This window comes from Scleropages formosus, chromosome 5 (assembly GCF_900964775.1).
Source record: "Scleropages formosus chromosome 5, fSclFor1.1, whole genome shotgun sequence".
NCBI classification, from domain to species: Eukaryota; Metazoa; Chordata; class Actinopteri; order Osteoglossiformes; family Osteoglossidae; genus Scleropages; species Scleropages formosus.
The window spans coordinates 17,009,826-17,027,198 of record NC_041810.1 but is presented as its reverse complement, the minus strand read 5'-3'; the positions used below and the strand labels follow the sequence as shown (position 1 = coordinate 17,027,198).

At 43.2% G+C, this 17,373-nt stretch overlaps 1 protein-coding gene across 4 annotated transcripts in view; it reads right to left on the bottom strand.

Annotated features, from left to right (window-relative positions):
• The window catches only part of LOC108930915 (transcription factor COE3), a 99,078-nt gene that overhangs the window by 71,914 nt on the left and 9,791 nt on the right, over positions 1-17,373 (bottom strand). For 3 of the 4 annotated variants that reach the window (XM_029252292.1, XM_018746402.2, XM_018746403.2), the window contains 4 exons: positions 12,408-12,564; positions 8,451-8,514; positions 6,834-6,889; positions 4,796-4,869 (listed from right to left, as the gene is read on the bottom strand). In XM_029252292.1, the coding sequence (XP_029108125.1) occupies positions 4,796-4,869; positions 6,834-6,889; positions 8,451-8,514; positions 12,408-12,564 (351 nt within the window). Of the gene's footprint in view, positions 1-4,795; positions 4,870-6,833; positions 6,890-7,131; positions 7,196-8,450; positions 8,515-12,407; positions 12,565-17,373 lie in introns of those variants that run through there. The other variant, XM_018746404.2, reaches the window with a different exon arrangement.

Genomic DNA, 17,373 nt, shown 5'->3' with positions numbered 1-17,373 from the left:
CTCGAGGCACCGCACCAGGAGCACATAACGGCACAAAAACGAGAGAGCATTCCTGGCCTGTGCAGAGTTCCCCCGTTCACTGACGTGCCGCACGTGTAAATAAAGACAAATCCTCACCCGCCAAACACGTCCTCCGTGTTTGTGCCACATGCTTAAAGTAAACAACCAAAATACTGCGTTGCAGAGAGAATTGACAGAAAGTCTATGTTTGAAAGCACTGCTGAAATCTTTGACATTTACATTTCTTTTACTGACACTTTCCTCCAAGTCACCTTACAAAATTAAGCTGCTGATAATGATTCACCAGTTTATACAGCTGTGTATGTTTTACTGGAATGTTTTAGAGTAAGTAACTTGATGATGGCTAGAGCAGAGGAGGTGGGATTCAAACCCACATCCTTAGAGAGCAAGGCAGCAGCTCTCCCACTATATTACCTTCTGACATTCTGCGGTTTATTTTTAGCGCGTACATTTTTCGATAGGTGCTGGAACTGAACGATTAAATTTAAAATAAAGTTGTGATTTTGTGCTCCCACTCCTGCACTACAGGCAGATGTAGTCATTCAGTGACTCTGCTGTTTCCTGCATGATGCAGAGCAAAGGCCACTTCCTGCCCAGCAACCCAGAACACGCATAACGTGTCAGCAACGATGTGAGAATGCTCCGGCGTCCCAGCGTTCCAGCGTGCCATTGTGCGGCCCGGCCGCCACGCTGCTTCCTCTCTCGCAGCGCCCAGCGGTCCAGCTGGTCTGCGTCTGGCCAAGGTCACTCAGCGAGCCAGCAGCCGCCTGGCCCAGAGCACGGATCCCAGCCTGCTGTGCGTGTGGCGGCATGCGGCCACACGCTCCCACACACACTCATGCGCACGCACGCTCAATTTTTCATCATACGCACATACCACCCAAAGTCAGTGACTGTGTTGGAATTTGCTCAGGACACAAGCTGCTCTCAGCATCTCAGCGCCAAACCCCCGATGCCATCACTTCCTTGCGGAGTCTGCCTGTACATGGCTCAAGGGTGAAGAAGAGTGATAAGGAGAATGTACCATTCACTGGGCCACCATAGAACTCTGTCATGCTTAACACAGCATGAACCAACCGGCATTTCCTCATCCATCCATAATGCCTTGCTCTGCTGTCTGCCCCCCTTAGAACATCGCCTACCAACAGGCTATCTACACATCTCATTGTGACTGAAATGTTCTCTTCTCCGCTCCTAAATCAGGAAGAGTAGCAGATCCACCAGTTACCTGTCAATGTAACTTTGCAGCATTCGTCCCCTTGCCTCAGTCACCAGGACTCTTTTTATTGTAACCATAATAACTTCTTTTGCTAATGAATGTATGCCTCTCATACATTCTTTTGGATATTTTCTCCTAAAAATAAAAAATTTTTCATTTAGCAGAGACTTTTATCTAAAGCTGCTTACAATGATAAGTTACATATAACAATTTGCCCATTTACATGGGTAAGCAGGCTGGGTAAATGTTATTTTTATTCTGTCTGCCATATTCGCCAACCAGCAGAGAGGCGACAGACCCAATTGCAGGTGCGCCAGTTTTATTCAAGGGACAGGCGAAGACTCGTGGTCAGTAAACATGCAGAAATTTAACTAGGAACGAACGTCGTTTCAGGGAGAATCCAAAAGGCGTAGTCAGGAAACAAGCCGTGGGTTGGGGAAACCAGGGAGACGAAGGCACAAAGCAGACAGACACGGAAACAGGGACACGGAGGAACTCGAGCGCGAAGCTAGGTAGGTTGAGCTGAGGTTCTGCGAGCCACTGTGTTCGGTGCAGCCCTTTATACCCCTTTTCCTTGATCAGCCACAGGTGTCTTAGAGTTGTGTGGGAGTCGGGGAGTGACAGTGTCAATGCAGCGTAAGCACCTGAATCAAGGGAGCTGCAGCAGGAGGTGGAATTGAAACCTAGACCCCAAGTCTTCGGAGTACAAAGTGGTGACTCTAACCATCATATTACTTGTTGCCCTGTTCCCTCGAGTTTTGAGGAATATAAAAGAATATAGGGAACGCTTGAAACTCTTTGCTTATCAGTTAGGTTCTCTTCTCACACTAGTTTTCTTCCAGTGTATATCGTGGCATGAATCTGTTGAAAATATTAAGTATAAAAATAAATATTAGGAAAATAATATTTTGTTTTAAATTAACATATCAGTGCTCCATTTTCCATCAGATTACATTAATTATTCCAACAGAATTATTATGTCGCTTAGCAAATATTTTCTTGAAAAGATGATAAAATGCATTGCTTTATCATGCATTACACAGTTCACAGAATGTCTTGATTATCAATGATTCCGATCCAAGCATTGTTTTTTATGTTTTGTTTGAATCAGTAAAACTGGCACTCTGGCACCTTCCTTTCAGCAGAAATTCCAAAACACGTGATTAAAACTATAAACCTCATTTAAAACATTGTTTAATCTCTCACAAAAAGGAGCCAGGTATTGTTTTGTTTTCCTTCCTGTCCATGGGTGGGTGACCGTTGCCATAGATCAAGCGACAATAATGTATTCCCCCGACCACGAGGACCATTAGCAGAGGTTCCAGGAGACCAATTAGCATTGGAAGCCCTGCCATGTGGCTGTAGTGACAGCCTTCTCAAACAGCGAGAGAGGGTGTCATAAACAAACAGGACCCTAGGAGCCCGCCTGGGGCCCCTGGGGATCCTGGGGCCCCTCAAACATGAAAACAAGTCTTGACTGTGCGTCCATAATGCCCTCCTAATGGCATTACCCCCGGGCCGGCCAGGCTAACACCCGGCCAGCTAATGATGGCAAACACACACTTTAAAGCAGTCTCAAGCAACAGGCAGATGTTCTGTTGCCACGGTCTGAGAGCCATGGGCAGGCCTTGGGTCCTCAGTTGTGTGTGTCTGCTGCAGACGGGCCAAAGATTCCTCTCTGATGTCTGCAAAAATGTGCAAATAAAGAAGAGCCTCCAGCACTGAATATGGTGATTTTGACCTGTTTTGTGATCGTCTGAGAAGCTTTTGGATGTTGTTATCCAAGGGTTCCTCCCTAGTTTGGTATACAGACCAGTGAGAATGCTTGAGGTAACTGCCATCTGGGCATTGCTTCAGAACACCTTGGAAATGACCAAGGAAACTCAAAAAAGGCAAGTAACAGAGACAGCTCCTTGATTCATGAGGGCTGGTGAGGAGCAAAGACGGATTTGAAAGTAAAGCTTGTTTTGGGAGCACGAGAGCTGTAATTACCAAATCCTCCCACTCGGAGGCCTCGGCCAGAGCTAATGAGATGCAGTGCTGCGCTTTGGCTGTATGCGCCAGCCGATGGCAGTCTCTCTCAGTGCGCCCTTGGCCAGCCTGGCAGTCAGCCTCCACAAACCATGCCACCTTCGCCTGCAGCGCCCGCCCCACCGCTCTATGCCAACCGGCTGTCACAAGGACAAACTGTGACGGGAGGGTACAGCAGCACAAATTCCCAACGGGGCTGCATGTGCAATGGCCCCCACACAATGTTGAGGGCTGTGAAAAGTCACATCTCATTGTCAAACCCACCACCATCCAAGCAGAGTCATCACATGTTGGTGGCCTCAGACTTGCAGGCAAGGCACACAGGGCTTCACAGCCAGGACACGCCCATGTGGACAGCAGACCGGGAATGCGAACTGGGAACACGAACTGGCTTCGGTAAGTGGACCGCCCTACTGAGCTGGGTTCCAGCAGCCTCCAGGCCCGAGATGAAGACAAACTTCACCGCCAACACTTTAGCCCCTCTCATCTTCTTCTCATTAGCACATGGAAACCGGCCATTCATCGGGGCAAAGTCATTAACAATCACGATCAATCATCTAGTGACAGGCTACAAATAAATAATTATCAAGATCACAGAAATTAGTGCTATTTAAATACTTCTTAAAACAACAGACACCTCAAAATGTCACATAAAACGTAATACTGTAAATACTGTGAAATAACTAGACAATATGCACAATGTGTCCGTAACTATTCTTGCTACTGGGACTCTGAGCATTGGAAAGACACCCACTCAGTGATATCTGCCCTCCGCTGTTGTACCATGAGTGGAGCGGACCTTTGACGTGACCCCCTGGTAAGGCCCATGACTTCCAACCCCAGTTGACAGATAATGTCTCCCTAACATCTTTGTGAAAACATTGAGCATAAGGAGTGAGGAGCAAACCCAAATGAGATTAAACCAAAGCCGTGTCCTGCACACTCTTTGTACAGGAGGGTGGGTAGGTGGGTGCTGCAGCAGACAGACCCCCAGCTGTCTTCCCAAGCATTTTTAATGGAATTGCACCCACCCCCCAAGCAAGCACGTAAATAGGGAGCAGATAATTGCACGGCATGGGTCTTGCCCGCACCAATGCATGGTTGCTAACAGTGCGAAAAATGCTTTGCTTTCCCAATCAAAGTGTCATCTGTGGCAGCACCCATACAGAGCTCTCTGACTGGATCCAAGGAGGGCAGTGGATGCAGTGGCACTCTGCGATTGGTGCTTTTGTTGCCCAGATGAACAGTATTAAGGGAACAAAGCTTTGAGGGTAGATAGATTGATAGAAAGATAAACTTATTTGTTCCTGAAGGAAATTGGATGAGACTGCAGCAGCTACATATATGGCCTCCTCCACTAAATCCATAAAACTAATACATCATGATTACACTTACAGTATATTTGCTTCAGATATAGGTTTTATATTAAGAACTTGTTGCCCTTGTTGCCTCTGTTTAAGATATGTCAAAAACCTTTTTATAGCCTGATGACAATTTGGTAGCAGTAACTGGGGCAAGACTCACCTGCACATGATCTCATGTGTGAGAAGAACACGGCACATTTCTGGGTTCTTGTCCTGCCCTTCATACAGGATGGGCTGGAATGAGACAACACAAAGGCACAAGTCAGAGTTGTTCTGCACATAACCTGCACTTGAGTGAAATGCCCATGTCTTAGTAAGGTGGCTAGGTGGTTGGATCTTGCATGGAAATCCAACAATGCTTTTTCCGTCTCAGTCGTAAAGTTGACTGAAGACCCCTGTAGCAAAGGCCATGCTCTTCTTAGCCTGGGCCTTCGGAGCGCCATCATATCATACAAGACCCTTAAGAGGCACCAACTTATTAAGATCCATTACCAAGCCTTCACTCAGGTGAGCAATGATAACTGCACATCAACAGGGAGAAGGAAGACACCTCTCTTCTGTACCTTGAGTGATATCAGAGTGAATGGAGGTTAGCAAAGCCCTGTCTCACCCCTTACTCTATCCTTCTTAATGGTCATTTGGTCATCCAGAGCAGACCAGATACCCAGAGGGCCAATACTTTTAGGATAACAACCACTTTTGCATTATTGATCGCCCTGCCGTGAAGGCCTCTCTTCTTTATTAACAACTTCCAGTATTGCTGGAGGGGGTGGGAAGTTGGAGGGGATTGGTCGATATTTATATATAAATAACAGCTGTATCCGTCAAGGATGTGAGCATGTGCCACAGATGGACCTGACCTTCACAGGAAAAGTGTACACTTGGCAGTAAGTGTGTGCAATGTGGCAACAGGACTTTGTTCGCCAATGGTGCTGTAGCCCGAAAAAAACGGTCTTGTTGTCCTGTAACTATTGTCGTCTGAACCTGCTTAGTAGCACGGAAACAAAGAGGAAAGAGGGATGAAGCTCTCACCACATACCACCAGTCTGAAAGGGCCCTGATTTTCTGAGCCCCCCTCCCACTCTCTGAGAGGGGTAATCAGAGAGCACTTGGTGCACCTGCTCTCCTGTCTGCTCCTGCAAAACTAGGAGCCATGCTGAGACCCAGCTGGGAGTCCTCGCCCTGGGTTCGACCACTGGGTGGGGTCTCCATGTCATAAACACGAGCAGCCCATGAAGAAGAACTAGGAGACTAAAGGTCACATAACTATATGCCCTTAGAGTCAATAGCAGTAATAATTCACTGCCAATAAACAGAAATAAATAACACAAAATTCCCAGGACAAAATCTTCATCTGATCCTGAATATCTCTACAGAGACATGTCCAAGATATGGACATGTTCTACACAGATATCTAGATAGACATAATTTACATAGATATTTCCAAGTAATAAAGGCAAAAGAATGAAAAGTTGAAATGTATTCAGTTTAGTCACCATTCCAGAGTATGTATGCTGTAATGCCTGAGTTTGCAGACCAGCAGGGGTGAAAGGCCAGATCGCTTTGTCCTTCTGGGACATTGGAATCTGAAACATTCACTGATACTGGTCTTTTTGGCAGGTATTGTATAGCGTCTAGGTACTTGTGGTCGTGCCTACACGTGGCCAGGGGAGACACTATCAGGGGGTCAGATTTGAGTGCAGGTCTGCTGCAGCTCTGTCGTTGTTATTATTGTAGGCATCTGAGTCCCCAGAGTGTTGCCCCAGAGGCGACATTAAGGGCTATTGATTAGTCTCGCTAAATTCAACAGCAGGTGTCCAAACCATCACTGACTGGCCGACATGGAGCCAGGAAGAACGATGGGGCGGTCTGCCTTGGGGGTGCTCACTGTAAAGCTCTCAGACAGAATCCTGTCACTATAAGTCCCTCACTCCTGTAATACCCCTGTACAGTTTTCATCTGTATGTTTAAGATTAAAACACTTCTTGGTTGAACTGAAAATATATGGTGGCACAAATGTGTTGCATAAAAATAAAAAGGCAATGTTTTTCAAGCATGCAAAATCAATCGCATCTCCGTCAGTGTGTTTCACTGGAGGCATTTGTCTAAGTAAGTACCTCTGAATAAAGCAATGAAGCAGCAAAACTTCCAATTTAACGGCTAACGAATAGCTAAGTAGCAACTGAGAGCATCTGCACCTGTTTGGTCATGGAGTCTATCAATCGCACATACAGGTCCTGTTCTGTCCTGATACCTGGAAAAAAGTAAAAAACAAACGGTAATGAATGACACCAGAAAGGAAAAGCTGATTTAAATCAAAATTAATTTAAAGAAAATCGCTATACACAAGCACTGAAACACCAAACATTTTATCTCTGTTAACTGGTTTAGGTTAATTTCACATTACACCAGAAGAACAACAGTTTGTTTAGGTTAAGGTTAGAGTTTCAGGTGTAATTAACTATTTAGAAATTAAACAAGAATTCCGACTCTTACAACCCCTTCGGAAGAGGACAGGTTTCGTGAGGCATATGCTAGAAGGCATCCTGTTATTATTTGTGATTTGTGTCCCCACAGTACATTTATGTTTTCTGTAACACTTGTCATGCAGGCTAAGCTCTTCTGTTAACCCCCCAGCAAAAACAAACAAGTCTCGTCTTTGCTGTTTATTATTTATGGCATCCCTGCTTGAAACTCGGAGCTCCCACCCCACTCGGAGGCCTCCATCTCCTCTCCCTTTAGGATAGCAAGATATTAAAATTTAACAACGAATTAAGAATCAATCGCTTTTGCCGTTCTCCATTAGCGCTTTAAACACAGCTGAACTGAGACACAAAAGGCTGCAGTGAGAATATCAAGGCTGGGGACTGGCTCTCGAATAGCTACAAGGAAGCTAGCAAGGAGTTCAAAGGAAGTGAGTGAAAAGTTAACAGGAAGCTAATGGGAAAGAAACAGGAAGTTAATAGGAAGTTAACTTGGACTTAACAGTAATCAGGAACCAGAAAGGAACCTACTGGAATATGTTTAGATCCCAAGGCTTTAAATCTGAATTTCAGGTCATCTTTAGGCTACCACTGTCATTTTGTCTCATTTTGTGACAGGTACAGTAAGTGTAAGAGTTTCTAACTGGTCAGGGAATCTTTTCAGCATTTTTATGTTTAATTTTTTATTGTATTGTTTACCTGTTTGTTTAAGTTTCCTCCCAAAGTCCAAAGACATGTGTTCTGATGTTGTAACTGAATTGAACTGACGCCTACATTTCTTGAATGTGTATTACATTGTTCTACCGTACAAACATGTGAATGACTGTAGAATGTAGTGTAGAGTCTCTAGCACTTGCAAACCACCTTGGATAAAAGTACCAGTCTAGTTAATCATCATTTTATATTGCTTTCAAGAAAAGCATCTGCTAACTGAATAAATATGAGAATATATTTTGGTAGGTGCACCTGTCTAGACAAATATCATAGACCAGACACCATGTGGCTGCACTGTAGACCTGGGGTTGGATGGATAATGACACTTCAGAAATCCTGACTTGAAAACCAAATCTTTTTCTAATACACGTTCAGATGGAATTTGTGTGGTATGAATATCTACATATGTAGGTTTTTTTTTTCCATTTTCATTTAAGTTACTTTTTGAACTCCAGTGCCTTTTCCCAGCAGGGATATGGAATTTACACGGATTGTTGGATTTTTGCGTTTAAAATCCAGTTAGAGTGAAGAGGATTATTGGTTCTTTATTGCATTGGTCTTTTTTTCTGTTCGCGGTGGTTTCCACCCCTTCACCAAGAGGATCTTGGTCGGCCTTACCGTTACTGTAGAGGAGCTGTAGCCTGTAATGGATCCCATTGTTGGTCTTCTCGCCGTTGTACTCCTGGCAAACAAGAAAAGTAAAATAACTTTTAGGACTACATGCATTCCAGAGCTCCACCACCAACCCTGTACCAAATCCTCTGCATTGTCATGTCATCATTAAGAACCAAGACACAGTGTTCAGAGCATCGTGGGAAATTGCTGGCGGTCGCTTGTCCTCTGCTGGCCCAGTCGCCTGGGTCCTGGCAGTGGCCCAACATGTTCCCACCCAGCTGCACTCATGCTCTTAATCCCAGCAGATGCTGGACCTCCTGTCCTAATCCTGGACCTCGGACCCTGGGGGACTAAGATTAAGAGCTGCGAGCGAGCTTGTCAGGGGCTCGTAGGAGACAGCACAGAGGCCGGGTCAAAAGTAAGGGGGGTTCACCCCCTGCGGTACTTGAGTTTCACTGCAGCCCGGTCCTTGCCATGGATTCCTTCAACCGCAAGGAGGAAATTAACTGGAAAGGACAGTTTAAAAAAAAAAACTTTATCCTGAAGCCGACAAAAATCTGAGAATTCCAAAAATGTAGATCTTTGAGTTTTTTTTTATGTGTGCATATCAAAAAATATTTTAAACACGGCAAAATCTAACTTATTTGAAGACACATATTGCTTTTGGCTGTCTCTAGAACTTCAACAGTGAAGCTATTTTTCAAGCAAAAAATGACAACTGTTTTCTTTTGTGGTTTCTCTTCTCTCCAGGAATATCATAATCATCATAATAATGATTATAACAGTACTGCCAAAATAATTTGAAGTTATGCTGTAAATGACTAGAATAATACTACGTATTGCCAATTACTGATGTAAATAAGATAAACTATGTCCATTACAATTCCATAAAGAAGTATCCCACAATTATTTTTTTATCTGCACCCTTCTTTTAAATGGTGGTCTGTTTTCTGAAAATCAATGAGAAACTTTTGTGTTTGTAATCCAGTTGTAGCTCTGTTGGCGTTATTTGCCATCTCCGGATATATTTTCCACAAAAAAATATTATTGATAAAGGCATGGTTTTGTATGGAAATTCAGGAAGCTTAAAGCAGCTGAAGGGGGTATGTGTGCATCCAATGCACTGTCAGTTCTTTTTTAACTAAGCGGCACTGAAAAAGACAGCGCTTTGTAGTCGGCTGGGTTATTGGCACTGATGCCTCCGCTAAAATCCATGGATGCTGACAAGTCAATTCTGCTCAATTACATGAGGCCATTAGAAGTAAGGCGTGATGATGCACTCTGTTTAGACACTCACGCTTCATATAGTTATGGTTTCTCTGATTCCCAGCGTAAAATACCTCTGATACAAAAATTTTCCTCAACATTTTCATTTTCAACAACTGCATTTGCAAAGTGAAAAATTTTGCTTGCAGTAGAACATAATTTTGCTGTTATGCATAAATAATATTCAGCCTTTGCATTGTGTAGCATATTATTTTTTTAAATTTTTCAAATCAAATAGGTAACAAGGTACTGTTGAGTTGTTTCAGGTTTGTCTTGCATACTGAGATCAGCTGTGGAAATTCAGTTTTCTACTCCTTTCCCTGTTTAGCCAAACAAGCTACTGTTATAAAAGACAGTAAAATATAAAGGGAACAAATTTATATTTGCATGAACATAATGCAAACTAATAAAATGGAGACAGCAGGTGGCGTAGTGGTTACAGTTTCTGCCTTTGGACTCAAAGGACCCAGGTTTGAATCCTACCTTCTGCTGCAGCATTCCTGACTATGGTACTTACTCTGAACTGATACAGTAAAAATTACCCAGCTGTATAAATGGATAAATAATTGTAAGCAGCTTGTAAGTCAGTGTACCGAAAAACTCTCTGCTAAGCAAATAAATGTAAAAGCTAATTAAACCCACACCAGTTTCTCTTATTGGGGACAGATCGACGTTGAAGACCTAGTGCTATCACCGTGTCCCTGATCAATAAGGTGGAGGAGACTCACAATGGGGGGGGGGGGGGGGGGTTGGTGCTGAATCTCACTGCATCCTTCAGTGCGTACCAGAGAGCACTCCTGCATCGCTCTCCACCCTCTCTTTCTGGTCCTCCTCTCCGGAGGGCTGTGCCAAGTTCTCCGCTTTACCCTGGCAGAGCACCCCCATTCCCCCCAGCCCCCCCAAGGCGAGGTGGAAGGGGGCGTGGAGGTCGGGGTGGAGGTGAACTAGCAGGCGCTGTGACTGTGCCAGCTGGCCAACGTCCCGCCCCACCTCGGGCAAAGTTGTCCACACGTGACCTCTCACTGACGCAGCTCCTGAGCTCCTCCAAACAGGTAAACAAACCGCGGTCCACAAAAGCAACGCATGGAAATTAATATCTTGTGCTTGTTCAGCTTTTCCTACAGTTATGAATGAAATGCTAAATCACATCTAGTGCACGTGAATTATGTGTCTTAGAGGTTTTCTCTGTATTACGTTTACATTTACGCACTTGGAAGACGCTTCTCTCCAAAGCGATGTACAGTTCAGGGTGAACAAAAGTGCATTTCGTGATAGGCAATCCATCTGTCACAGCTGCTATTACATTATGATAAAAGTCAAATTGTTCATTTGCTTCTCTTTCTTATGATATTTTCACTAAGTAAGCAGTGAAAATATGAGTCGTCACCCGAACTCGAACTGAGGGAGCTGCTCAAAAACTTCTGGAATCGTGCTCTCGAGTAACACATACCTTCCCCGACACACACCCCTTGATGGTGTGTGCACAGTCCAAAATAACTGTAAAGGCTATTTTTAATAAACATACAATTCTACATTAAAAGCTTCATTTACAGCTGATAATAACACAACAGCTACTGTGTAAGTCAATAAGTGCCAACTTAATTCTTCACAGAATTATAGCTGTGAACAATGTATATTCAACGTTGAACCAAGCTGAATTTGAAGCCCTGGGTATCTGCTGATGACCAGGTATGACCTCTTGGCTATTGGAGTTCAGGCCGTGGGCTGTGTAGCGCCACCTTGAGTCATTATGAAGAAATGCACCCAACACAGGGGCTGATGGCAGGGCAGGATGTGAAGGTTCTTTTCTCTCACATTAATAAGGCCTTTGCCACTAAAGATAACCAGATAAAACCTAAATTAAGTCATCTTACACTCTTACTAAAAGAAATGCTCACTAAGGCTAAAATTTACATTGTAACTGCAATGATACATACACATGTATACACACATACGTGTGCGTGTGTATTTTTTTGTTTAATTGATACATTGTAAGAATTTGAAATGTACTGCAATACAGTATAAAATGCATAAAAGTCTTTTCCATGTTTTACGATGCAAACTGTTTAAATAAAATATATATTTCTTTAGTAAGAACATGTGTCACTATGACAATTTAATTCCATAAAGGACAATTAATTTTACTGTTTTTACCAGATTTATGTAGAATAACTCAAACTTCACTTTGCATTACATGTAATGAAATGTGTTTTTTTTCCACTCATATTCACCAAATAATTTTGAGGAACTTTTTGAAAGGTAATTAAAACTCTGACACTTGCAGGGCTGCACTGCTGCACATGATATTTCAGTTCAAATTCCCTAATTTAGTTAAACAGAAGAATGGAAATGGAAGGATCAAAACTCTGAAGACTTTTAATAAGAATGAAAAGGTTGCTGTTATTTATTTTACATTATTTATTGTATATTTATGATGAAAGTATATTTTGAAAATTTTACAAGAAAACATCATGATCATGAGAAAAGTCATTCTGTTGTGAATTAATACAAAACATGCTGTGTGCCATTAGTGTGTGTATGTGTGTGTGTGTGTGTGTGTGAGAGACCAGGAGCTATGTAGTCTTGACCATGCCCCCTTTCTCAACACAAACACACAGAGACATTCAGACACACACAACCATTCCCTGCACTCTTGCTGCAACCCAGCCACCCGCATCACACGTCCAGCCTTACTTTGTCCTTCTCCACGAAGTCCACGTAGGAGGTGCGTTCGATCTCGACGGGCTGCCCCTGCCGGTCGTACAGCGCCAGTACAAAGTGGAAGAAGTTGGACTTGCGCAGGTTGGAGGGGGGCTGCTTCTCGTAGTGGGCCCGAGCCAAGCCCACGCCGCTGTGGGGTGGGGGGCACAGAGAGAGGAGGAGGGTGGAAAAAGAGTCAGTGTCAGATCTGTGTCCTGTGCAACTGCCAGCAGCATCCGTGCTGACATTTGGCTCTCCCTGGCCGCCAGAAGATGCCGTCTGCCCCGAGACCCCCGGACCACCACCGGCTACCACTCTATTTGCCAGCACCCCTGCTCCAGACTTCCTCGGACCTGTCAATCAAGCCCACTTCACCCCCCCCCCCCCCCCATGCTGTCCCACCCCCTGTTCTGGTCCCCTGAGCTGTCGGAAAAATCTCCACCCCCTACTCGTCCCATTTTGCCATCGATTTAGTGCCGGGATGCAGGCTTGGTGGTGACAGAGATGGAGGAGCCGCGTTTAGTGGGCGAGCAGGTGACGCAGGATGCAAAGAGCCCCGAGTTGCGCCTGTCTCCTCGCCTGTCCGCATACTGCTAAATCAATTTCCCTTTGCGGGCCGCCCCGTCCGGCACTCTCCTGCAAGGCTGTCAGCCGCTCCCTGGTATCCAGGTGCCATCGCACAGATATGCTTATCAAGCTGACGGATCGACACACTTGTCAGGAGACAAAGGCAACTAAAGACACAAACATGCAGTGCAGTCCTCTTCTGTGGACAGTTTGTCTTGTATGAGACAAGCAGTATTGAGCCGGCGTGGGAGTGTGTCAATCCTTACACAAAAACACCTACACTCATTACAATCCTACGCTTCATCATGGAGGTATGCGTAAGTCCTGCGGTATGGTATAGGTTTACACTTAAATGCTAAATCTAACAAGAGAAAATTTTCGCAAACATTTTCGTAAGCAACTGTTGCTTATTCAAAAATGAATATACAAATTGACAGAAAAATCATCCCTGCTAAAAAAATAAACTGCTGAAAACATTAAAAATCCATCCTTTGTCCTCAGTGTAATTAAGCACAGCACATGGTTTACCCGTATACGTAGTCTCTCAAAGTGATTTTAAAGTATTTAAAGTTGTATTTATTTATTAATCTCTTTTGTCAAAACCAGTTTTAAATCAAAAACCATTTCCCGTTTTAACGTTCTGTTTTTCTCCCCGAAAAGAATGATGAGATGTTTGGAAAGGTGCCCGATGCACGTCTGTGTCCGAGGACGCGCTCCCCAGGCACATTATTAATACGGCACTGACCTTTGCGAACCCCTATTATGAATGCTTAATGGCTCATTTGTAACCCATTCTGCTGAAAGCTAATTCCTGAAGTAGGTGTTCCAGAGGAGCGGGGACTAAAGATGCTCCCCTGTCGAGGTGAGGTGCGTAGCGGGGGACAGAAAGACCTCGCAGGCCATCGGCTCGGTAGGAATCACGTCGGAGAACCTTAAACCAAAACAGATGTCCCGCAACCCTGGAAGCTACATGTGTGCTGTATTAAAACTGAACAAATATTTTTAAAATTGACTTCGGTGTGTCATAATCAAATAATACCACTGCGTTATAGTGGCTCTCAAACAGGTCCTGTATATGCACATATATTATAAATATTAATTTACATTTACACTTAATCATTCAGCTGATGCTTTTCTCCATAACGACTTGCAATGTTAAGGTACGTGCAGTAATTTACCCATTTGAACGGCTGATTTTTACATGGTAGCTATGATCAGAAAAACACAGCATCCAGTGGACCATTTTTAATTCAAAGAAAATAAAAATTTAATTTCAAAATGATGAATGTTTCTGGATAAACAAAAAATGGTCACAACTTTAAATTCAATTTTGGATTTTTTTTTCCACGCTATGCTACAATTCCATGGCTTATAACAAAGGGCTGCAGTTACACGGCATAAGGAGAAACAAGACATTAAAGCCAACAGGAACATGTTAAGAGATTTCCACTGTTTAAACATTCAACACAGGAAATGTGTTAGCATTATTATTTTAATTATGTTAATTGCAGCCCTATCGATTTATACATTTGTGAGTCAGGCGGCATAAGACTGCTCTCGGTATAATAAAACTGTATTGATATTTCTGCATTTTCCATGCAAGGCCTCTCTGTAAATCAGAGACTAAATAGACAGCCAAACAGCAAATAAATAAAAGAGCTGTTTCCGACTCCATCGCTGTACACAGGATTTGACATCATTATAGCACCCTGTGTAGAAAAAGGCATGTGAGTCTGCAGGCTGCTCATCAATACAGACAGTTGTGTTTTGTGAGAATCTTCAACTATATATATAGATATATATGCACCATCAGAAGGACACCAGTAAAAAATACAAGTACAAAAGTACTTTAAACAAAGCAAATTCTACATAAATGTTTACAGAAAATAGAACACTGTGGTTTACCGCTCCAAAGCAAAGCGTTCCTCGGCTTTGCTTTAATTCAATGCAGCTAATAACAGTTATATAGACGAGATGAAGAAGTAGGGGACGCAGTCCGTTGTGCTCGAGGGCATGCGGACTTCGGGGAAATAGGTGTTAAGCTTGGAGAGCCAAGATTTCTGCAAATCCCCACTAACGCACAGGTTGACATGACTAAGTGGACTCATTTCACAGGACACACTTCTCTATGTTTTTCCTTCCTCCTATGTTTTATAAAATTCATTAGCCTTAATAAAGTCTCATTATTATTATTATTATTATTATTATTATTATTATTATTATTATTATTATTATTATTATTATTATCATCATCATCAGATATTTTATTTCAGGAAATATCAGTTACATAACAGTAATGTTTCCAAGTTAAAAAATTTAACTGATTCGTTTTTATTATTTTATTATTTTATTACTTTCTTTCTACTTCTCAGTTCAGTCCGCCTGAGCAGAGTTTGCACACCATTTACACTGAATGATGTTTATCATGTTTGCCTTTAACAGCCTGTGGAGACCCAAACTGAGCACTGCCTCACTGCTCCACCTGGGCAGCAGGTGGCGTACTGGTTAGCAATGCCACTTTGAACTCAAAGGGCCCAGATTTGAATCCCGCCTCCTGCTGTAGTACCTTTATTCAAGGTAAGTTATTCAACTGTACAAATTGGTAAATCAATGTAAGCAGCTTAGTGTACAAACCTCACATTGTGAGCTGCTTTTGAGTGTCAGATAAATGAATAAATAATTTGAGTGAATAATACCTCCAATAACTGCAGAGATGCAAACTGCATTGTCAGGTTGCTCCACACCTTGGGGGGGCTGGGAAGTATAAACATCGCCAGCTCAGTTTGTCTCAGCGAACAAACAGTCATGTGCCGTTAACAAGCCAAGGACTCTGCTATTCTGTTTATCCTAATGAATCATTTACACACATCCACCGGCTGAACTACTCCGGTAAAAAAAAAAAAATGCAGTATATTATTACAGATGTCATCACCTCGTTCCTCCCTCTGGTCCCACTTCTGCATCAGCTAGGGGGCTTAACCCTGACACAACTGCTGGGGGCAACCAGCCTTCAGGATCACAGAGACCTAAAGCCAAAAGTCAAGGCAAGGAGGAACTGTAGGAAGGAGCGCTACAACTGTCATTTCCTTAGCCGCTAATTGCATGTGTGAAAAAAAAAAAACGTAAGGGAACTTAAAATATGCACATGGTATATGAGCGAGGGGGCGGCGCACGTTTATTAGGAGGGACACAATTACTACCGCATACATTTGCCTCCTCATCCCGGCTGCCGCCGCAGCATCTCCATCCCCATATTTGTTTAGCTCTTACTCAGCGCGTAATAAGAGCTAATGAGTGCAGAGAGGTGCCGCCGTGGGCTCATGTTTAGCCGAGACGCACCGCCTTCCCAGCTCTCCGCATTGGATCGGGAGGTGGACAGGACTACAAGTAGGATCAGAACCCCAAGTGCCTGTGAATCCTGAAAGGCCTCGGCCTGTTGGGGCTCTCAGGACAGCATAGTGTCGCACGTGGTGATGGGGAAGTTATTTTCGTTGTTGCTCACTGAAACTCACTGATCAGATCGGGGGGGTGGTTAAATAGTCCAGTGCGCTGAAACGGTAAAATGTAATCCTTCTTTTTCGGTACAATTGGTGGACACCAGTTGGCCAGGGTTAGACACGTCTCGTGAAATACAGATCAATATTCAAACTCAAGACGTTAATACTGATTTTTGGGTACAGTCCATTTTTTATAAAATCTGCCTCTCGTTGTATTAGCTTTTACTCAGTTATTACAGTTTACCTTTCAAATATATGACGGTTAGAAGATTTGATTTTTTTTTTATTTGAGCAATATATACTGTGTAACTGGTCACAATCAAAGTACATATTCACTCTTTCCTGTACAGGGATTTTGTTTTTCAGACATTTATTTTACGTCAGAATTTTTTTTAAAAAATTTTTAAAAAAGGTGTGAATCATCCCCTGCCTCACACTGGCACACTTTTCCACATCTGTCTTTATCGGCTCTGCAGCACTTTGGCCTCCTGTTTGGAATTCAGACACAGATGCTTGCTAATGCCATCATGCCAGGCAGACAGACAAGCCAATGAAATAATGATTATGATGAATTATAAGCAGCACCGGAGCAACTTTTAAAATTCAGTTCCATTCCTTTGGTCTCTATTTCATGCTGAGCGGCAGGTGTCAGTTTTCAAACTACTGTATACTAACACTAAAATATGCTGGATGCTCGCAGTACAAATGAGTGTCAGAACAGTTCTGGAAATTGGTGTATAGAATATAGGCAGGGAAACTGCAGCACAAATCAGGAGCATAAATTAAACCATACTTGTATTTTATACCTAACATTAGAAGAGAATATTAGAATATTAGAATATTTGCAGTCTGTTGTGTTCCCTGTGATGATCTGTCCAAGGTATATTTTACCTTCA